Raw genomic sequence first — 19,717 nt, 5'->3', positions numbered from 1 at the left:
AAGCAGAATAATAAAGTGGGCTCGGCTCTTCAACATCAGGATGCAGACTGCTTTTACGTCCTCTCAAGAAACACACAGACACACAGACACACAGACACACACACACACTCTCTCTCTCTCTCTCTCTCTCTCTCTCTCTCTCTCTCTCTCTCTCTCTCTCTCTCTTCCACGGCTGTTTCTGGAGATGCTAAGGGGACAGTAACAGTATCTATTCTGAATGCATTACCAGTTCACATTTAAGTGTTTGAAGGAACTGCAAAACGGTGTTGTAGAATGCTTCCTTTCATCAGAGTAACATCTCAGTGATGAACCAATTTTATCTCCAGAGCAGTAAGTGTCCAAACCATCTGTCAATTAAAAGAGAAAAAAAAAAGTTACACGAAGACATCAGATACTAGTGATCTCATTCTAGCCTCCTCAAAGCAGGACACCAAAATCACTGCCTGACTTAGAATTTCATACTTATATTGTACTTTTCTGATTGCACAGTGATTCCCATCCTTACTAGACTTATTTGTAAAAAGAATAGGTGCTTTTAATTTAAGTCTATTGTACATGCTAGGACCCTAAAGACCAGAGAACCGATGTGAACCAGGTATATTACCTGGAAATCAGAATATATCCTTTTTTCTCCTAATATGGTCCTCAAGCATCTGTTTTTAAAAACTGTAAGCCTCTATCCAAATACAAATCCAGTGTGGGGATGGAGACCCTCACTGCAAATAAAAATAAAATAGCTTACTTACGGCTTTTTTTTTTTTTTTACTGTGATGAGATGCCAGGATCACAGCAATTCTTTTTGTTTTTTGTTTTTTGAGAGGGTCTCTCTGTGTAGCTTTAGCTGTCCTGAAACTCGCTCTGTAGTCCAGGCAAACCTCAAACTCACAGAGATCTGCCTACCTCTGCCTCCAGAGTGCTGGGATTAAAGGCGTGTGGCACACAGCAACTCCTATAAAGGAAAGCACTTACTGGGAATGGCTTACAGTTCAGAGGTTTAGTCTATTGTGTCATGGTAGAAAGCATGGCAGCACGCAGGCAAACACTGCTGGAGTGGTAGGTGAAAGTTCTACACCTGGACCCATAGGCAGCAGGAAGAGACAGTGAGACACTAGGCTTAGCTTGAGCTTCTGAGATTGGAAAGCCTACCCTGCAGTGACACACATTCTCCAACAAGACCACACCTTCTAATAGTGCCACACCCTGTGGGCCTAGGGGTGCATTTTTATTCAAACCACAATTGTGCCACCACAGCAAGCATCCATAAATTATTTACATTTCAAAAATTCAAAATAGCACTCTGGAGACTGGGACAGGAAGTTAGAGGCCAGCCTGTGTCTCTCTGTTTGCTTCAGGAGTCAATTGCACTCAGCATAGAGTTCTCTGAGGAAGTCTCACTTGGAAGACTGCCTTCATCAGATTAGCCTGTGGGCATGTCTATTGGGCATTTACTTAAACTGATGGTTTACTTAAGCTGAAGTAAACCATTCTCTTCCCAAGTTGCTTTTGGTAACCTGTCTTATCAGCAACACAAAGTAAACTAGGACTCCAGGCTGTGTAACAAGCCTCTGTTTCAATTCTTTTAACTGGTACAATTTCAAGGTGTAAGAAGCTTAGAGGGGAAAAAAAGTGAAATAACTTAATAAATCATTTGATAAACTTTTAAAAAATCTAAATATTTATTTAATCTTTTAATGTAAAGAGTTGAACCCTTCAGAAGCTGGGGTTCAGAAGGTTAGAGACAAGTAAGGCACAGAGCAGGTTATACAAGTCCTCCTTGTCAGTGCTAGTCATAAACAACCCCACATCTGATACAGAAATTAAGTATATATGAGTTATTAACTGCCAATCATTTCTATAGATTTATTTTTTATGTGTATGTATGTGTATGTGCATGCGTGTGTGTGTGTGTGTGTGTGTGTGTGTGTGTGTGTGTGTGTGTGTGTATACCTTAAGTGTGGGGGTGCCCACAGAGGCCAGCACAGGGTGTTAGATCTCCTTTCCCCTAACACTGAAGTTATAGGTGGTTATGAACTTTCATGGGTGCTGGGAACCAAACTTAGGTCCTCTGGAATGCAGTGTGCCTTTTCTTTCTTTCTTTCTTTCTTTCTTTCTTTCTTTCTTCATTTTTTTTTAAAAAATTTTATTTTATGTGGATGAGTATTTCCCTGCACAGTTTCCCTCCACAGTGTCTGGCAGAGGCCAGAACAGGGTATTGGATCCCCTGGATCTGGAGTTATAAAAGGTTTGGAGTTGGGGCTGGAGAGATGGCTCAGAGGTTAAGAGCACTGGCTGCTCTTCCCGAAGTCCTGAGTTCAATTCCCAGCAGCCACATAGTGGCTCACAACCATCTGTAATGAGATCTATTTCCCTCTCCTGGGGGTCAGGCACACATGTAGGCAGAATGTTGTATATATAATAAATAAATAAATCTTAAAAAAAGAAACAGGTTTGGAGTTGTCATGTAGATGCAGGGAATCAAACCTCTGCAAGAGCAGCCAGTGCACTGAGCCATCTCTTTAGGATCCAGGATGCAGTCTTAGCCATAGGACCATTACTGTAGCCCATAGGACCATTACTGTAGCCCATCATTCATTTCTTTAATTAAAAAACATTTTCCATGCAATATATTTTGATATTTCCCCTCCTCCACTTCTTCCCAGATCTTCCCCATTTCCCTATGCACTGAACCTTTTCTCTTTAAAAAACAAACAAAAAAACAACAACAAAAAAACCAAACAAAAACAAAACAAACCCCCCCCCCAAAAAAAGCAAGCAAAATGAAACAAAAAGGCCACAAAAATACCAGGGTTAATTTTGTGTTGGCCAACTTCCTAAAGTATGGATGACATACCCGTGATATCCACTGGAGAAAACGGGTTTCCCTTTGACAGCACATATCAGTTGCAGATGGTTCTTGGGTAGGGGTGGCACCCCATGTCCTTCCCCCCCCCTTATGCTGATAACCCATCTGGTCTGAACTGTGCAGGATTCACGTGTGCTGCCTGAGTCTCTTGAGTTCGTATGTGCGTCAGTCCTATTGTCTCTGAAGACACTGTTCTCTCAAAGTCATCCATCACCTCTGGCTCTTCCTATCTTGTCTTGGCATAGATCCAACATCCCATTTAAAGCTGGGTGCTCCAAAGTCTCTCACTCTCTGCACATTGTCCAGTTGGGGTCTCTGTTAATTTCTATCTACTAAAAGAAGTTTCTCTGGTGTGAGTTGATCAAATCCTATCTTTTTACACTGAGGTGATGTCAACCTTGATGTTGAGGTGTGATTCTTGGATGCCATAGAAAATAGATCCTGGGGCTGGAGAAATGGCTCAGCACTGGCTGCTCTTCCAAAGGTACTGAGTTCAATTCCCAGCAACCACATGGTGGCTCACAACCATTTATAGTGAGGTCTAGTGCCCTCTTCTGGCATGCAGGCATATACTGTATAAATAATAAATAAATCTTTAAAAAAAAAAGAAAGAAAGAAAAACATATCCTGTTTTCTAATCTAATATTAGTCTGTGTCTTTCTACTGGGGAATTGAGGCCATTAACATTAAGAATTATTCATGAAAGCTGGCAGTGGTGGCCCAAGCCTTTAATCCCAGAACTCAGGAGGCAGAGGCAGGTGGATCGCTGTGAGTTTGAGGCCAGCCTGGTCTACTAAGTGAGTCCAGGACAGCCAAGGCTACACAGAGAAATCCTGTCTTGAAAAACCAACAGAGAGAGAGGCGGGGGCGGGGGGCAGGCTATAAACACCACACACACACATGCACACCAATACCCTCATTAAATTTAATTCTATGTTCTGTTTTTTTGATTTTCAAGACAGGGTTTCTCTGTGTAACCTTGGCTGTCCTGGACTCACTTTGTAAACTAGGCTCGAACTCACAGTGATCTGCCTGCCCTCTGACTCCTGAGAGCTAGGATTAAAGGCTCGCGTCACCACTCCTGGCTTTAAATTTAATTCTTAAAGGCATCTTCACCTCTAAATTCACAATTATTACCAGGCTAAAAAAATTTAAATAAAAAAATAAGTAACACTAACTCTAAATCTAAATATTTATAAAAATCTCAAATTAAATTTGTTAAAGATGATCAAATATTTTAAAAGATATTCTATTGACTTACCTGGGGAGGTTAGAATTCTTCTTTTATATTTAGTATGATCAAAATTTGAAAACTCACGCTAGGGAGGAAAAAAGATACACTTAAACACTAAGAAATAGTCTCTTAAAATATTTTTCCATAGATTCCATGTAAATTACAAAGGTTAGCATGGAAAAACCTAGGTATGGCACCCTAACCAACATTAGCATCACTAATTAGACAAGCAAACAGCATGTACCTGTTGATTCATCAGAGCAGCCCACACACTGCTCATGTCAAATTCCGGCCAAAAATACAAAACCAGAATCAAATCAGGAGGTATCCATTACACAAACTGAGAGACACTCTGGGACACACCAGCCTTCGACCCCGTGTAAGTAAGCATTTATGTTACAAGAAACTAAGTGTGGGTATCTGTTGTAGGTGAAAGGCAACAAGAAGCCTGGCTTGGTGGTGCACACCTTCAATCCCAGCCCTTGAGAGACAGAGGCAGGCACATTTCTGTGAGTTTGAGGCCAGCCTGGTATACAAATCAAGTTCAGGAGAGTGAGGAGCTCTGTTACACAGAGAAACCTTGTCTCAAAAAACAAAAAAAGCAACACAAAACAAAATGTTAATGTTCAAACCTCGGTGGTATCTGCACCAGGAACAGCTTTGCACAGAAGGACGTAATTGAGATATGAACTCTGAGTATGAACTCTGCATTATCCTGTATTATTGTAGCCATACTAAATTTCCTGGGAAATATCAATGAGACTCTAAAAGAGAGGGTACTTCACAGGAAAACGAAACTAAAGTACGTGTTGGGCATCTCAATTAAGGTTATGTGACGACGAATTTGTGTCGTGGAAATGGGAACACTGAGAAATACTGATGTTTCTTAAGAAGGGATTTTGGAATGCCAGCAAATGTAGGAAGGAACACAGGAATGCCTGCAACCTTCCTCGACTTCTGGAGAATAGTCAGGGTAAGTGATGTTCCCATAACCTCAGATGATTTTTCTGAGGACAACATCGTTGTGCTTTATACAATGACTCTGAACATACTGGGCTGTGAAGCAGCCTTCTCAGTGGGACTGTAAACTCCTCTCTTAGCAAAGGAGGGTGATAATAAAAATGGGCCTGTAATGCAAACTGAGCACTGCAATTGGTTTTTCCAGCATTCATCTGAGATGGGGTATGGCCAACCTCTCACATCGTATTAGCAAATTGCCTCAGTGTAGGCCCGCAGTAGATATGACAAGACTCCCCTGGTGAATGGCGCGTTTAGGGGAGGGCTACAAGAATGCACATGGCCAAAACTTTTCTCTAAGTTTGCAATTATTTCGGAGTAAGAAACTTTTCCGAAGGAACTACTCGGTCTTCCAACGCACTCCAGTCACAGCCAGCACCGGTGAGCAGGACCAAAGCCACGCCTCGGCCATCTCGGCGGTTTCCCTGAGGGAGGGCGCTCGCCGCCGGTGAGCCTCCCTGAAGACGCCGCCCCCCGGCCCCGCAGCCGCCCAGCAGAGCCTGCCGCGGCTTCCACTCCCCTCACCTCCACGAAGCAGCTTCCCGCCAGGCCGTAGCGGCTTTTAAGACGCTCCACTATCAAGTCCTGCCCGGGTGGCTTGACCACCCTGCGCTCCATGGTGGGCCGCTGGCCGCCGTCGCTCGGGGAACCGCTCTCACAGCAGCGGCGAGGCAAGCATTACGTCAAGACGCTCAGCCCCGCCCTCGAGACTGCCGAAAGCCAATAGGAAGAGGAGTACCGGGAGAAGGGCACTCTGCAACCCAGCACCTGGTTGCCTCTTCAATCTTCTTGGTCTTTCTCCACAATAAATGATTTGAGGAGTGAAGAGCGGGTTCCATCTTCCCTTGAGAGAGCTGGCTTTGCCAGCAGGAGAACGAATATCTTCTACACACTTGAGAGACAGTGTGCTCCCCAGGGCCGGGGGCTGTGTATTAGAACTTGCCCAAACACAGGCCTCTTCACCAAAAGTTTGGGACCACAGAAAAATCACGACATGTCTGAACACTAAGCACATACATGGCAGCAGCCTTTGCCTGTTTCCGTAGGTAGTAGTACCACAGGGTACATTTGAGATCGACATGGAAGATGGAGGTAGGGGGACTAGCTTCCTTCATGGTCATAATCAGTTGGATGGCTCCCTCATGAAGTCAGAACTTTCTCTGTACCCACAGGTTGGTTTAAAACTCAAAACCTTTCTTTGCCAGGCCTACAACTGCGCACAGCACTTATTGTGTTCAACCTTATCACCATACAAGTTCATACCTGTTCAGTTTTTCTCTGGCATACATTTACGCTGACAAATTCTGTAAGTGCACATGTGGACTGGCAGCCCCTACATTCTCTGGATTACTTTTAACTTTGCTAACTTGCTACATTAGCAAGTAGACAGAAAACTATCAAAAATTTTCTTAAAAGGATACCTGTTGCTAATAAACAAGAAACTACCATGTAAACTGATTTTATTATGAAGATTTTAATAAACATAGAAAATCTAATTGGAAAAGAAAAATCTACCAATGTCAGTTTATATCACTATCAATGACTAAACTACAAATCACACTATTTCTGAAATGTATCAAGGACCTTATAAAATGCCTCATTTTATTTTTTAAGCTTCATTATTAGAGCTGAATAGCTCAGCTATTATGAGCCCTGTCTGCTTTTCCCAGAGAAGTACCCAAATGGTGGCTCAGAAACTGTGGTAACTTATCAAGTTACAAACATCTGCTATTAGTACCAATATTGGAAAAATTAGTTTAATATGCCATTTTTTCAAGTTTTTGAAAGATCTTTAAGAGCTGTAATGATAGCATAAAATATCTCTTAAAAATCATTCGCAACCATGCATAGAGGCACATGCCTGCAATGCCAGTGGAGGTAGTGAGATCAAGAGTTCAAGTCCAGTATCAACTAAAAAACAAGTTGAAGGCAATGTGGGGCTACAGATGATTTTGTTGTTTTGTTTTTCGAGACTGGGTTTCTCTGTGTAGACTTAGCTGTCCTGGACTCACTTTGTAGACCAGGTTGGCCTCGAACTCTGCGATCCATCTGCCCCTGCCTCCCAAGTGCTGGGATTAAAGGCATGAGCCACCATGCCTGGCCACATAGTCTTAAAAAGACATTTCTATTTACTTAAATTTTAAAAATATGGCATCCAAAAAAGATATATATGGCATTGGCTGTGGTGGTTAATGTTCTATGTGAGTGGACGTGTAAGAATATCCCCTCCTTTAACAGTTTACCTAACTCACTAACACAAACCACATCCAAGTATATTTTCAGTGTTCATCAAACTCGTGATGTTGAGAGGTTAGAGCTCAGAGTGCTGACCTTTGGCTGATCTCACTCTACATTTACGTCACAAAAGGAACAGACAACTTAGATGCACAATCAATGAATGTTTTAAATGTCATGGCTGTTATCAATTATCACTTTATTTCTGCTACAAAATTCACCAGAAAAAGGTACTGCAACAATCTAATATAAAGCAAATCTTTAACCAAAGAACATGGTATAGCTCTTTTAAAAATATTCATACTTTATCACAAGAACTAGAGAAAAATTCAATTCTATCATCAGGACCAAGCTGAAGTTTTTGAGGTAGTAGAGACAGGTAACAGAAAAGTGAATGGAAAGAAGAAAAAAGGAAAGGAAGAAAGGAAGATGGGAGAGGAGGAAGCAGAAACAGAAAGCTAGCTAAGGGAACGATCAACTTATTTAAAATGTAAAAATTAATGTCTTCAAAAGGGCACTACGTATCTTAAGAAAAGACAGTATCCTACTTAAAAGTTAATTTTTAACTATACAGAAGCATAAAAATTACAGAAGAGCACTTTGGTTAACTCATATCTTCTGTGGCTCTATCCATTCATAAATGAGTCTATACATAAATGAGCACACGAGTAAGTTAAGATTACCATATATATATTTCAAATCTAAAATAAAATTATCTTGAGTTGTGGTCCCCTTATTCAATGGTAAGTACCATGCAGGAAGTCCAAATATCTTAACAGGAATTAAAATAAGATTGCATATATCATATTCCTTCAATAGTCTGGGAAGCTCTATTGATTTTAACAAAATTAGTATTAGCCATTCTAATACAGATATGTCAGGAGTACGTAAACACAAGTACACCTGAAATACACCAGTGTTTAAACTTTTATTTCACACCATGCAAGATCAATTATTACACATTAAAAAGTGGCAACAGCTATAAGCTACAATTTTACATTTATACATTGGAAACATGTCTTCAAAAGGTGAACATAATTACCATGTTGCCTGTAACAATTGAGCATCAATTAAACTGCTTATATAGATAAAATTCACTGTGAAAAATTACTTTATAGCTGTCCACATTCTGTGATAACAATTCTTCGACTAACAGACCCTTGAGGAGAACCAAATGATTCAATCTTTCTCACAGTATCCATGCCATCCTTAACAAACCCAAATACTACATGCTTAAAGTCCAGATGTTCTGCTTTCTTCAGTGTTATAAAAAATTGAGAATTGTTGGTATTTGGGCCCCAATTGGCCATAGATAGTAAGCCTGGGCCAGTGTGTTTCACATTAAAGTTTTCATCTTCAAATTTATCTCCATAAATGGACTGTCCTCCCGTTCCATTGTATTTGGTAACATCTCCCCCCTGAAAACAAAAACAATTTTTTTCCCATTAATACTGACTCAAACATTGAAACACAAAGAAAACAGCATAACAGATTAAATCACAAACGGTCTTTGTTCTTTTTTTTTCTTTCTTTCTGAGACAGGGTCTCTCTGTGTAGCCTTGGCTGACCTGGACTCACTCTGCAGATCAGGCTGGCCTCGAACTCAAGAGAGATCTGCCTGCCTCTGTGTCCCTGATTGCTGGGATTACAGGTACGCACCACTGGGCCCAGCTAATGCTCTATTTCTTTTAAGAATACATTTTGACATCCAGGGAGAGGTGGTGTACACCTTTAGTCCTAGCACTCAGAAGGCAGAGGCAGGTGGATCTCTGTGAGTTTGAGGCCAGACTTGTCTACAGAGTGAGATTCAACAGAGCTGGGGCTATACAACATAGAGAAACTCTATTTCAAAAAGGGATATATATTTGAAAACTAAGATATTCATGTTTTGTTTTGTGGAGGGGGTTTCCTCATTGTGTTTCTATCAGGTACCAGGCATTAGAATGTTGGAGCCTTTTAGTCTGAATGTTTGAAAAGAAGTAGAGTGTCAAGTTCAATGCCAGTCATAGTATGAGAAAGCTGAAAATCCCAAGATGAGGATGAGGGCAAGATGAACCACTTTCCCAAGTTGTTATGGTCCAGTCTTAGCAGACTTAACCATGACCTATGTATAGTGACACTTACTTGGCAAACAAAATCTGGAACTACTCGGTGAAAAAAGGAGTTCTTGAAACCAAAGCCCTTCTCTCCAGTGCACAATGCTCTGAAGTTCTCAGCAGTTTGAGGAACAATATTTGAAAATAATTCCATGGTTATCCGTCCTAGAGGTTCACCATCCGCACACACATCAAAGAACACCACAGGATTGGTCTCCTTTGATAATTCTGCTGCAAGGGATACTTGTTCAATCTGGAGTTTCAATATATTTTGTTGACATTCTTCAAATTTTTTCTTAAAGCTCTCAGTCATTTCCTTTGTCTTAAACCTCACTGCAAGCTGTTCTACTTTTGCTTCTCCATCTGCAAAAATGGGAGGAGGGACCTTAATATTTAAGTAACTTACAAAGCATGTGGATGTTATAGATTTCAGAAAAGTCAATAAAATTAAAAGACATTTAAAGGTAGAAACTCACCAGCATAATCTGAAGCAGTCCAAACTAAAGCATTATTTGAAACATTTAAAGGTTTCAGTTCCATGGCTTTGGTAATAACATGGTTTGCACACACTTTAAAAACCTGATCTCTCCTCATTAGGATCCGGTAATAATTCTTCATTGTATGCCAAAGAATCTTTATGTCTCCAATACCTCTCTCCTTCCACTGACTGACATCTCTATCCCATCTATAAAGTTTGGCTCTCTCTTTGAACAAAATTTCTTCATCTTCTTCTCCAGATTTCACTTCTACCTATGACAACAGATGAGAATGGCTATTACATGAACAGCTGGTTATTAACAATTCCATTAAAACAATGCCAACAGGTTTTACATCATCATGACAACTAAAAATACCCTAGACTTGTAATGTATTTGACTTGGTTAAGACATGATTTATCATTAAATACTTTCCTACTGTACAGTATTTTACTTCTCTTTGTGAAAATAAAATGTCTTTAAAAGTCAGAAGACCTTTCAAAAGTTCTGGTTCTTGCCAAGCATGACAATATACACCAATAATCCCAACACGTGGGGAGCAAAAGCAAGAGTTCAAGAGGTCATAGCCAGCCTGGGCTACATGAGATCAGAGGTAATGAGGCTCTTTGCATGGATGTACAGTAACCCCAGCATTCCAGAGCCTACAAGGCAAGAAGATTACCATAGGTTTGAGGTTTGAGTGTAGTAAGAATTTTGGTGTCTTTAAAAACCTGGTAATGTTATGTAAACATGTTTTTGTTTTAATCCCAGATGCTTCAGACTGTCCATAGCAACAAACTGTTTTCCTCATGTCGGCTCTAGCAGCGGCCTGATTCTGCCAGCTGAACATAGTTTAATTTTGGGGACTCTAGAGGAGTATAAAAAGATCAGAGCCCCAAAGAGGAGGCTTGGCTGTTCCTCCTGCTGGCTTCTGCTTCTGCTACTGCTAGTTTGTGAAGTGGTCAAGAGAAAACAAGTTGGAGATTAGGGTTTGAAGGCAGGTAGATAGAGGAACCCAAATAATATAAATTAAAAACAAAAACCATGCCAACAGGCCAGTCTGGACTACATGTGAATTTCAGGCAAAGCAGAGCTATATAACAATGTGCTGTCTCAAAAAAACAACACTCTACCCAAGAGTGCTAATTCTTTCTGGTTTTGCAACACTTACCTATTTTATGTGTATGGCTGTTTTGCCTGCATGTTTATCTATATAGTGCACGTGCCCATTCTCTGAGGCCAAAAAAGGGTATCAGATCCCTTGGAAGTTACAGGTTAGCTACTACGTGGGTACTGGGAATTAGCCACTAAGCCATCTCTCCATGCCTTTTATTGTTTGTTTGTTTGTTTAAGACAGGGCCCCTGGCTGTCCTGGAACTCGCTCTATAGACCAGGCTGACCTCGAACTCACAGAGATGTGCCTGCCTGTACCTCCGGAGTGCTAGGAGTAAAGGCATGCACCACCACTGTCTGGCTTGGTGTTTTTAAAGATGTTTTTTATTTTTAATTCTATGTATGTGTGTGTCTGTATATGGGTATGTGCACACGAATGGAAGTGCGTACAGAGGCCAAAGGATGCCCCTGAAGCTGGAGTTACAGGCAGCTGTCAACTACATGGGAACCAACAAAAACAGTACAAACTCTACCTCAGCAGTGACAACAGTGCTGATTCTTTTTTTTTTTTTTTAGATTTAATGATTTATTATTATGTATAGAATGTTCTGTCTGCATATACACCTGCACACCAGAAGAGGGCATCAGATCACATTATAGATGGTTGAGAGTCACCATGTGGTTTCTGGGAATTGAACTCAGGACCTTTGGAAGAGCAGGTAGTGCTCCTAACCACTGAGCCATCTCTCCAGCCCACAATGCTGATCCTTAAATCATGATAATAACTATTGAGACAGAAAACAGACATGATAATTTTCTTGAAACAATATTCTTCTCTATTTTGTCCCTTAAATTATTTTAAGACAAACATGATCTCCTAATGTCATAACAAAAAAAACTTATGGCTTACCAAGATAGCCAATGAATAAACATGCTTGCCACACAATCCTGAGAAAGCCCTGAAAGCTATCCTCTGACCTCCACAGAGCACTATACATATACATACCTGCTTGTGTTCTCCCATACTCTCTGTGGTATATGCATACTCATTTGCTTCCACCCTCCCTCGTACCATATTCTACACACACACACCCCTTTCCAACAACTATATAAACAATTTACCAAGCAGCATTGACATAAAAACTACCACAGGGCAAAGTTGAGCATGCACTGAGTAGTAACATGCTTGCTAACATGAGCAAGGTCCTGAATTCAGTCCCCAGAATTACACAAAAAAAAATTCAAAACAATTCCTACTTAAAGGCTGGAAATCTGGGTTACAGAGATGGTTCAGCAGTTAACAGCACTTACAGTTCTTTCAGAGGACCTGGGTTCAACTCCCAGCACCCATATGACAGCTTATAACCATCTGTAACTCATCTGTATCTAACTCCCAACCAAGGGGATATGACTCCATCAGGACACATGGTATTCAGTCATGCATGCAGGCAAGAGACTCATATACATAATATAAATAATTGTTTAAAAGTCTGGAAATCAGGGCAGGTGTGGCAGCATACACCTTTAATCCCAGCACTCAGGGAGGCAGAGGCAAATGGATCACTGTGAGTTTGAAGCCAGCCTGGTCTACAAAGAGAGTTCTAGGGCAGCCAAGGCTGCACAGAGAAATCCTGTCTCGAAAAACCAAAAACCAAAACCAAACCAGACCAAAACAAAACGTCTGGAAATCTAACAAACAGAACATAATGTTTAACTGACTGTTCTGGGGAAAATACGTAGTAGCAGTATTTTTTTTTTTTTAAAATCAACTCACAGCATATTTTTATACTTAAGTCAGGAGTAAAATGTTTACCCCTGGTACTTACCTCTGGTAATGAGACTATGGGCTCAAAATGAATGTCCTCATTATGAACTACTTCTTCATCACTGCCATCCTCATCTTCACCACTTTTACCTGCTGACTGTGTTCCAAACACTGCTGCTCCAGTATTTGCCCACTGGAAATTTTTATCTGATAAATAAATCAGGCTATTTAAACAGTGAATTCTAAATTTTTATTAAAAAGGTGTTTGCATTACTTTTCAATTATTTCATTAGTACATCTAGTTTTCAACAATGTCATCAAGCCTATGTGAGGTGTTTAAAGCAGCATCATTCTGGCCATTTCAACAATTGTGGAACACAATCGATGGCAATATATTTATAAGATAAAATACTATTTTAAAAAAGAAATTACCAGACAGAGTGGCCCATGCCTTTAATCCCCACACCCAGGAAGCAGAGGCAGGTAAATCCCTGTGAGTTCAAGGCCAGCTTGATCTATACAGTAAGTTCTAGGACAGCCAGACCACCAAAAAAGAAAAAAGAAAAAAAGCGTAGAGGGAACTAAAGTAAGGATTCAACAAAACAATACATTGAAGAAAAAATATATATATAAACAAAATGGAGAGCAGATAAAACCAAAATCTGCTTTGAAAAGGGAAGTGCAAAAAAAGTGACTTTTTATCTTAACAAAACATGGAAAGAGCTCATGAAGAGAGGATGCAGTGGTAAGATTTACTGAGACAAAGCTCACCTAATATTTAAGTTCTACCTCACACTGTACTATACTCACAGTATATAATACTACCAAAATACTTTGAATATACAGGGTAATAAGCAGTCACTATCAGTTTTCATTTGGCCTTTTTAAAAAAAGTAGATAATTATACCTACTATACTGGTATATTTACTCACTACCCATTTTTTAAATTCCAACCTATTAAATATGTTAAAACAAAAGTTTAAGCGCTTGTTACCACCTTTAATTCCAGCACTCAGGAAGCAGAAACAGATCTTTGTGAGTCCCAGCCCAGCTATGGAGACCTATTAAGACCCTGTCCCAGAAAACAATAAATTGGCTTAAATAAAACTATGATTTCTTTGGGGGGTGGCCAAATTCTGAGACAGTGTTTCCCTGTGTAGCCCTCAGTGCTGGGACTAAAGGCATGTGCCACCACACCTGACTAAACTATGAATTTCTATCAATCATTTCTTTTATCCTTTTTACTTTTCTTTGAGTTTTTTGAGATAGGGTTTCTCCTACAGCTCTGGCTGTCATAAAGAATATATTTTCTTCTTCTTCTCATTTTTGTTTCACAAGACAGGGTTTTACTCTGTAGCCGTGGCCATGCTGAAACTTTTCTGTAGACCAGGCTGGTCTACAGAACCCACAGAGATCTGCCTGCCTCTGCTTCACAAGTCCTGGGATTAAAGGCGTGCATACCACTACCCAGTCCTATCATTTCTAAAAGCTTAAAGTGTTTCTATAAGTAGCATGACCTGAAAAATGTATAAATACATGAACAGAACTAAAATTTTAAATTGTTTTATTTGAGCATTCTAAATTTATTCTCCAAACATCTTATACAATAATTTAAATTGTGCTATCTGTACAATATAAAAGAGCTTATGAGTAAATATAATGAAATCTAATGCCAATAAAACTTGAAACAAGCTGGGCGTGGTGGCGCACGTCTGTAATCCCAGCACTCGGGAGGCAGAGGCAGGCGGACCGCTGTGAGTTCGAGGCCAGCCTGGTCTACAAAGAAAGTCCAGGACAGCCAAGGCTAACACAGAGAGATCTTGTCTCAAAAAATAAAAAAAATTAAATAAAAACAAAACAAAACAAAACACCTTGAAACAAATAGCACCACATGGCAGCTCACAACCATCTGTGACTCCAGTTCCAAAGGATTTGTCCTCCAAGGGCACTGCATGCATGTGGTAATACTAACAAATCAAATTTAAGAAAGGTACAATACTATCCAAGTCAGGATTATTCCAAAACTGAAAAATACACACGTATATGAGGAAAGCAAGGTCTATTAGCACTGATTTAAACTAAGTAGAGAGAAAATCCTTATAGCTATTATCATCAGTGAAATCCTAATTACTAAAACACTACACAAACCAAGGACAGAGCCATTCTACTTATAGTCGTGATATGGAAGGGACCTTTTCAGTTACACTTGGCTGACATGATCATTAATAGCTTTCCTCTTCATCTTACCTTTAGGACCAAAAGCAAAATCTCCAGAATTACTTGAAGCCAAATCTGCAAATGACAGGCTTGTACCATTTCCAAATCCAAACAAAATAGTCTTGCTTTCCCCTGACAAAAAAGAAAAAAAAAGATTTCCTATTTAAGTTAAGATAAGACAATACATCAAAACCTTCCCCAGGATCCAGGACTTAAAGGAACATGATTCAGTACTCCAGGTGAGGTGAGGTAATAAACTACATCTTTAAACTTAATATTTACTCTTCTAAAATGCCTTCAAATTCAACCCACATTTCTGGGTTTGTTTTTTGTTTTATAAACTACATTCTAAGTTACAAAATACATTCAAGTTCAAGGTTATTCAGTAACATTAAGTTGAAAAGTACTATTCCCAATGAAAGAATCCTAAACTTAAACCAAATTCATTTAAAAATACACTGAGCTGTAAAGCTGTCCACACTAAGCTACATTATGGGACTACACGGTTTCTGTTTTACCAAGGTTCTTGCACCCTCAAACAAGTCAAAGGCAAGACCTCAGGGGGTAGGTGGGGGGATCTGTACTGAGCATTTAAAAAGATTTATTATTTTTAATTATGAATTTATGTGCCTGTGTGTAGGTAGATGTCCATGAGTGCAGGCTCCCAAAAAGCCAGAGAGAGGACTGGACTTATGGGCCTAGCTTGGGTGCTGGACACTGAGAGCTCAAGTCCTCTGCAAGAGCAGTAGACACTTCTAAACTGTGTTCTTTACTATAAGTAAGCTCTTACACTTGCTGTTCTGAAGTCTGAAGCCTTTGTCTGAATCTTTTCCTGCATCGTTTCATGATCTCTGAAATTGCTTTGGCCTACCTAATTTTATCTGAAAATGCAGAGGTTTTAGTTGTGTAGTTACTTTTTTGTCCCAGTATACTCAGATAGATGTGGCCATGAATGTACTATTTGTGGTCTATGTTGGGACTTATTTCTGGAGGAGGGGAAAAGGGTAATGTACCTAATGTCCATATATAAAGAAATACAATTCAAAGACACTACTTCCAACTCAGAAAAGCTGAGACACACAGTACACTAATAGTTATTAGTGTAACTGACAAGTTAGTGAGTTTTGAGGCCTATACAAATTTTAGTATGGTAAAAATCTAAGCTGCTGTAATCCCAGCACTTGGGAGGCAGAGGCAGGCAGATCTCTGTGAGTTCAAGGCCAGCCTGGTCTACAAAGTGAGTCTAGGACAGCCAAGGCTACACAGAAAAACCCTGTCTTGAAAAACAAACAAACAGACAAATCTAAGCTGCTACTGTAATACTTCATAATTAAAGCACTGTGATGTCAATGTTTAAGTAATACTAATTAATATTACCCAGTAATAGTCATGTAATATAACACCAAGAAAATTGTCGTGTAAGCAAATTATTCTCTTTTATGCAGACAGGCAGGTCAATCATGAGGCTTTTTATTCCCTAATAAAATTGAATGCTAGATCGGATGTGGTAGTGCACACCTTAAATTCCAGCACTTGGGAGGCAAGGGTAAGCAGATCTGTGTGTGAGGCCAGTCTGATCTACATAGTGAGTTCTAAATTAGCCAAGGCTACACTGAGAGACCCTGTCTTTAAAATAAATAATAAATAAATAAATAAAATAAACCAAATGATGGAAAAGTTATTATTGTCTGTTTCATTTATTGAGAAGGCAGTATAACTTGTCTAACTACTGTGACAAATACAATATGTTCCTATATTCATCTTAAATATTTTCAACTAAGTTCTTAGAATCTAATCTATCTTTCAAAGTCTTTTTTCTCAAACATACAGGCAATATCTTATATATTGCACAACATAAACAGATAATCAATTTTACCTTGGCTTGGGAATTCCGTGTCAGTTTCTTTTCTAGTAGACAAATCTACAGGCTTGTCCACAGTTCCAGTAACAGGGGATGAGCTACTCGACTTGGTGTTAGAATCGAGTTCTTCAGACTTAGAGACAAAAGGGCTTGCTACTTCAGTCTCACCTGTATGCTCATTACCAACTGCATCAGTTACTTTCTCATTCTGGGATTTCTGTAAAAAAGAAAGAATAAAATATATCACTAAGCCATCCCCTACTGCCACCAAAAGAAATAGAAAAATAGTAAGGACTTTATTCTATAAAGTTTGGTGTGTTTTTTATTTTTACAGTAACCACTGAAAAGACAAGAAAATGAATAGTAATGAAAACAAGAAGAGACAGCCAAAACAAAAAGTGAATAGTAAACTTAGAACCAATCTACCTTACTGACCAAATGAATATCAAATGGTCTAGATACTTGTAAAAGACTATTTAGCTGGGCGTGGTGGCGCAAGCCTGTTATCCCAGCACTTGGGAGGCATAGGCAGGCAGATCTCTGTGAGTTTGAGGCCAGCCTGGTCCATAACCAAGTCCAAGACAGCCAGGGCTCTGTTAGATGGAGAAAAAACCCTGTCTCGAGAAAAAAACAAAACAAAACAAAACAATCATTTATTCAGGTTTCTTTGTTTTTAATACAAAAAACACTGGGGTGGGGATTTATCTCAGTAACAGAGTAGCTACATACCAACTGAAAAGACCTGGGTTTGCTGATTCCATGGAAAAAACACACACAGGACATTAACAAAATGATGCTCAGGGTTTAGAAGGAAGTGAGAGGAATGGGGACATAATGATAAAGACAAAAAAGATTTTAAAAGTATACACATCGGCAAAAAGAGTATATTTTTAATCAAACAAAGCAGACTTAAGTGATGAAAGATCAATTTACTCTCTTAAAATGGCAGGGTAAGTAAGAACCACCTTAAGTAGTTTTCTCCACAAAAACACAAAGAATGATGACCACAATCAACTCTTTTGTCTACTCTGGAAATTAACCAAAGAACCACAACAATATGAAAAGTTTTCCATTAACCTGTGAACTGAAGTTAAGGCGTGTAGGGCTGGTTTTCTAGCACTGACTTACTCTCACTCCCCTTTCTGTCTACCCAGACCCCAATCTCAGATCTGTAGTAGTTTATAAACCAAAAGCCAGACAATCACGGCAAAAAGACGAATGTCTGCCAGACATTTGGGCATAGGGTTTTTGTTTGTTTGTTTTTACAGTAATTAAATCATTCTGTAGAATACTATTCACTACAGATTTGTAACACTTCATAAGAGAACACACAGAGCAATGTAAACTATATAAACTATAAATATACTGATAGACTGTAACTGAGTTAAACTACAAATCACTAATATGTACAAAATTACCATTTTAAATGGCATATAACTGTCTAATGCATAGGTCAAAAAGAATGGCAAGAAAGCATTCTGACCTCAACAGAAATGACAGCAGATATTAGAACCTGTGTTCCTAAATAATACATAAGGGACAATATTATTTGTATCAACAATGAATGTGCTCTTAAATCTGTACTCTTGCTTCCACATTAAAGAAATAGAAAGAGAGCAAAGTAAACCGAAGGCAAGAAAGAAATAATGAGCAGAAATCAATGAAACTCAATGAAGGGGGGACACAGCACACAGACCGACAACTAAATCTCTTTATTCTGTGGGAGGACAGGGCCAAGAACCATATAAAAGATAAAGGGCAGGAGAGGGAGAGAGTAACGTAAGACAAGAGGAAACAAAACAAACTTGTGAAATCAATGCACCCTTTACTAGATTGAAAAATAGCAAAGAGGGTAAGGTATTTCAATAATCCTGAACCTACAACCATTAAGAGACTGATAATGGAAGCCAGATTAGTGGCAAACACCTGCAATCCCAGCACTCTGAAGATAAGAAGATCCCAAAAAGGTCAAGGCCAGCCTGTAGTACAGTGTGAGGTCCTGTCTCCAATACCAAAATTGATTAATAAAAGTTTATTCTACAATTCTACAAATTTAAATTTGAGAATTCCTTTAAAGGCACAACTAGAACTCATTCCTTTTGTTAAAACTAAAAGGAAACAACATCAATCAGACAAAATCTCCTTTAGAAAATAGCCAGGCAATGGTGGTGCATGCCTTTAATCACAGCACTCAGTAGGCAGAGGCAGGTGGATCACTGAATTCAAGGCCAGCCTGGTCTACAGATTGAGTCCTAGAATAGCCAGGAATACACAGAGAAACTCTGTCTAAAAAAACCAACCTCCCACCCCCAAAAAGAAAATAGCCCGCCGGGCGTGGTGGCGCACGCCTTTAATCCCAGCACTCGGGAGGCAGAGGCAGGCGGATCGCTGTGAGTTCGAGGCCAGCCTGGACTACAAAGCGAGTCTAGGACAGCCAAGGCTACACAGAGAAACCCTGTCTCAAAAAAAAAAAAAAAAAAAAAAAAGGAAATAGCAACACAAAAGAGTATTTCCCAATCTACTTACTATACCACAGTTAACTTTTTTTTTTTTTTAAAGGAGGGGTTTCACTATTTTGCTGTGAATGGCCTGGAATTCAGAGATCCACCTCCTTCTATGAAATTAAAAGTGTAGGCCACAACTCCCAGCTCAGCATTAAGTTTTAATTTTTATTTGTATGTGTGTGAGAGATTATACACAAGTGAGTTCAGGTACCCAGAGGCCAGAACAGGGTATTAAGCCCCTGGTGGTGGTGTGTCATCTGACTGACATGGGTGCTTTAACTGAACTCCAGTCCTCTGCAAGAGCAGCATACACTTAACTGCTAAGCCACCTATCTA

At 39.5% G+C, this 19,717-nt stretch overlaps 2 protein-coding genes across 5 annotated transcripts in view; both read right to left on the bottom strand.

Annotated features, from left to right (window-relative positions):
- CCDC138 (coiled-coil domain containing 138) overlaps window positions 1–5,798 on the bottom strand; it is a 59,981-nt gene extending 54,183 nt beyond the window's left edge. The window contains exons 1-3 of one of the 2 annotated variants that reach the window (XM_084753571.1): window positions 5,640–5,798; window positions 4,125–4,182; window positions 227–347 (exon numbers count right to left, since the gene is read on the bottom strand). In XM_084753571.1, the coding sequence (XP_084609697.1) occupies window positions 227–347; window positions 4,125–4,182; window positions 5,640–5,732 (272 nt within the window). In that variant the 5' untranslated portion in view covers window positions 5,733–5,798. The remainder of the gene's footprint in view (window positions 1–226; window positions 348–4,124; window positions 4,183–5,639) is intronic. The other variant, XM_084753572.1, reaches the window with a different exon arrangement.
- Window positions 5,799–7,531: 1,733 nt separating this feature from the next.
- Window positions 7,532–19,717, bottom strand: part of LOC311581387 (E3 SUMO-protein ligase RanBP2) — a 65,842-nt gene continuing 53,656 nt past the window's right edge. For all 3 annotated transcript variants that reach the window (XM_084753558.1, XM_084753556.1, XM_084753557.1), the window contains 6 exons: window positions 16,893–17,094; window positions 15,047–15,148; window positions 12,861–13,006; window positions 9,922–10,195; window positions 9,474–9,808; window positions 7,532–8,767 (listed from right to left, as the gene is read on the bottom strand). In XM_084753558.1, the coding sequence (XP_084609684.1) occupies window positions 8,462–8,767; window positions 9,474–9,808; window positions 9,922–10,195; window positions 12,861–13,006; window positions 15,047–15,148; window positions 16,893–17,094 (1,365 nt within the window). In that variant the 3' untranslated portion in view covers window positions 7,532–8,461. The remainder of the gene's footprint in view (window positions 8,768–9,473; window positions 9,809–9,921; window positions 10,196–12,860; window positions 13,007–15,046; window positions 15,149–16,892; window positions 17,095–19,717) is intronic.

The sequence above is a fragment of the Acomys minous genome, assembly GCF_964271855.1.
Source record: "Acomys minous genome assembly, chromosome: 13".
NCBI classification, from domain to species: domain Eukaryota; kingdom Metazoa; phylum Chordata; class Mammalia; order Rodentia; family Muridae; genus Acomys; species Acomys minous.
This window is presented reverse-complemented; position numbering and strand designations above follow the sequence as displayed.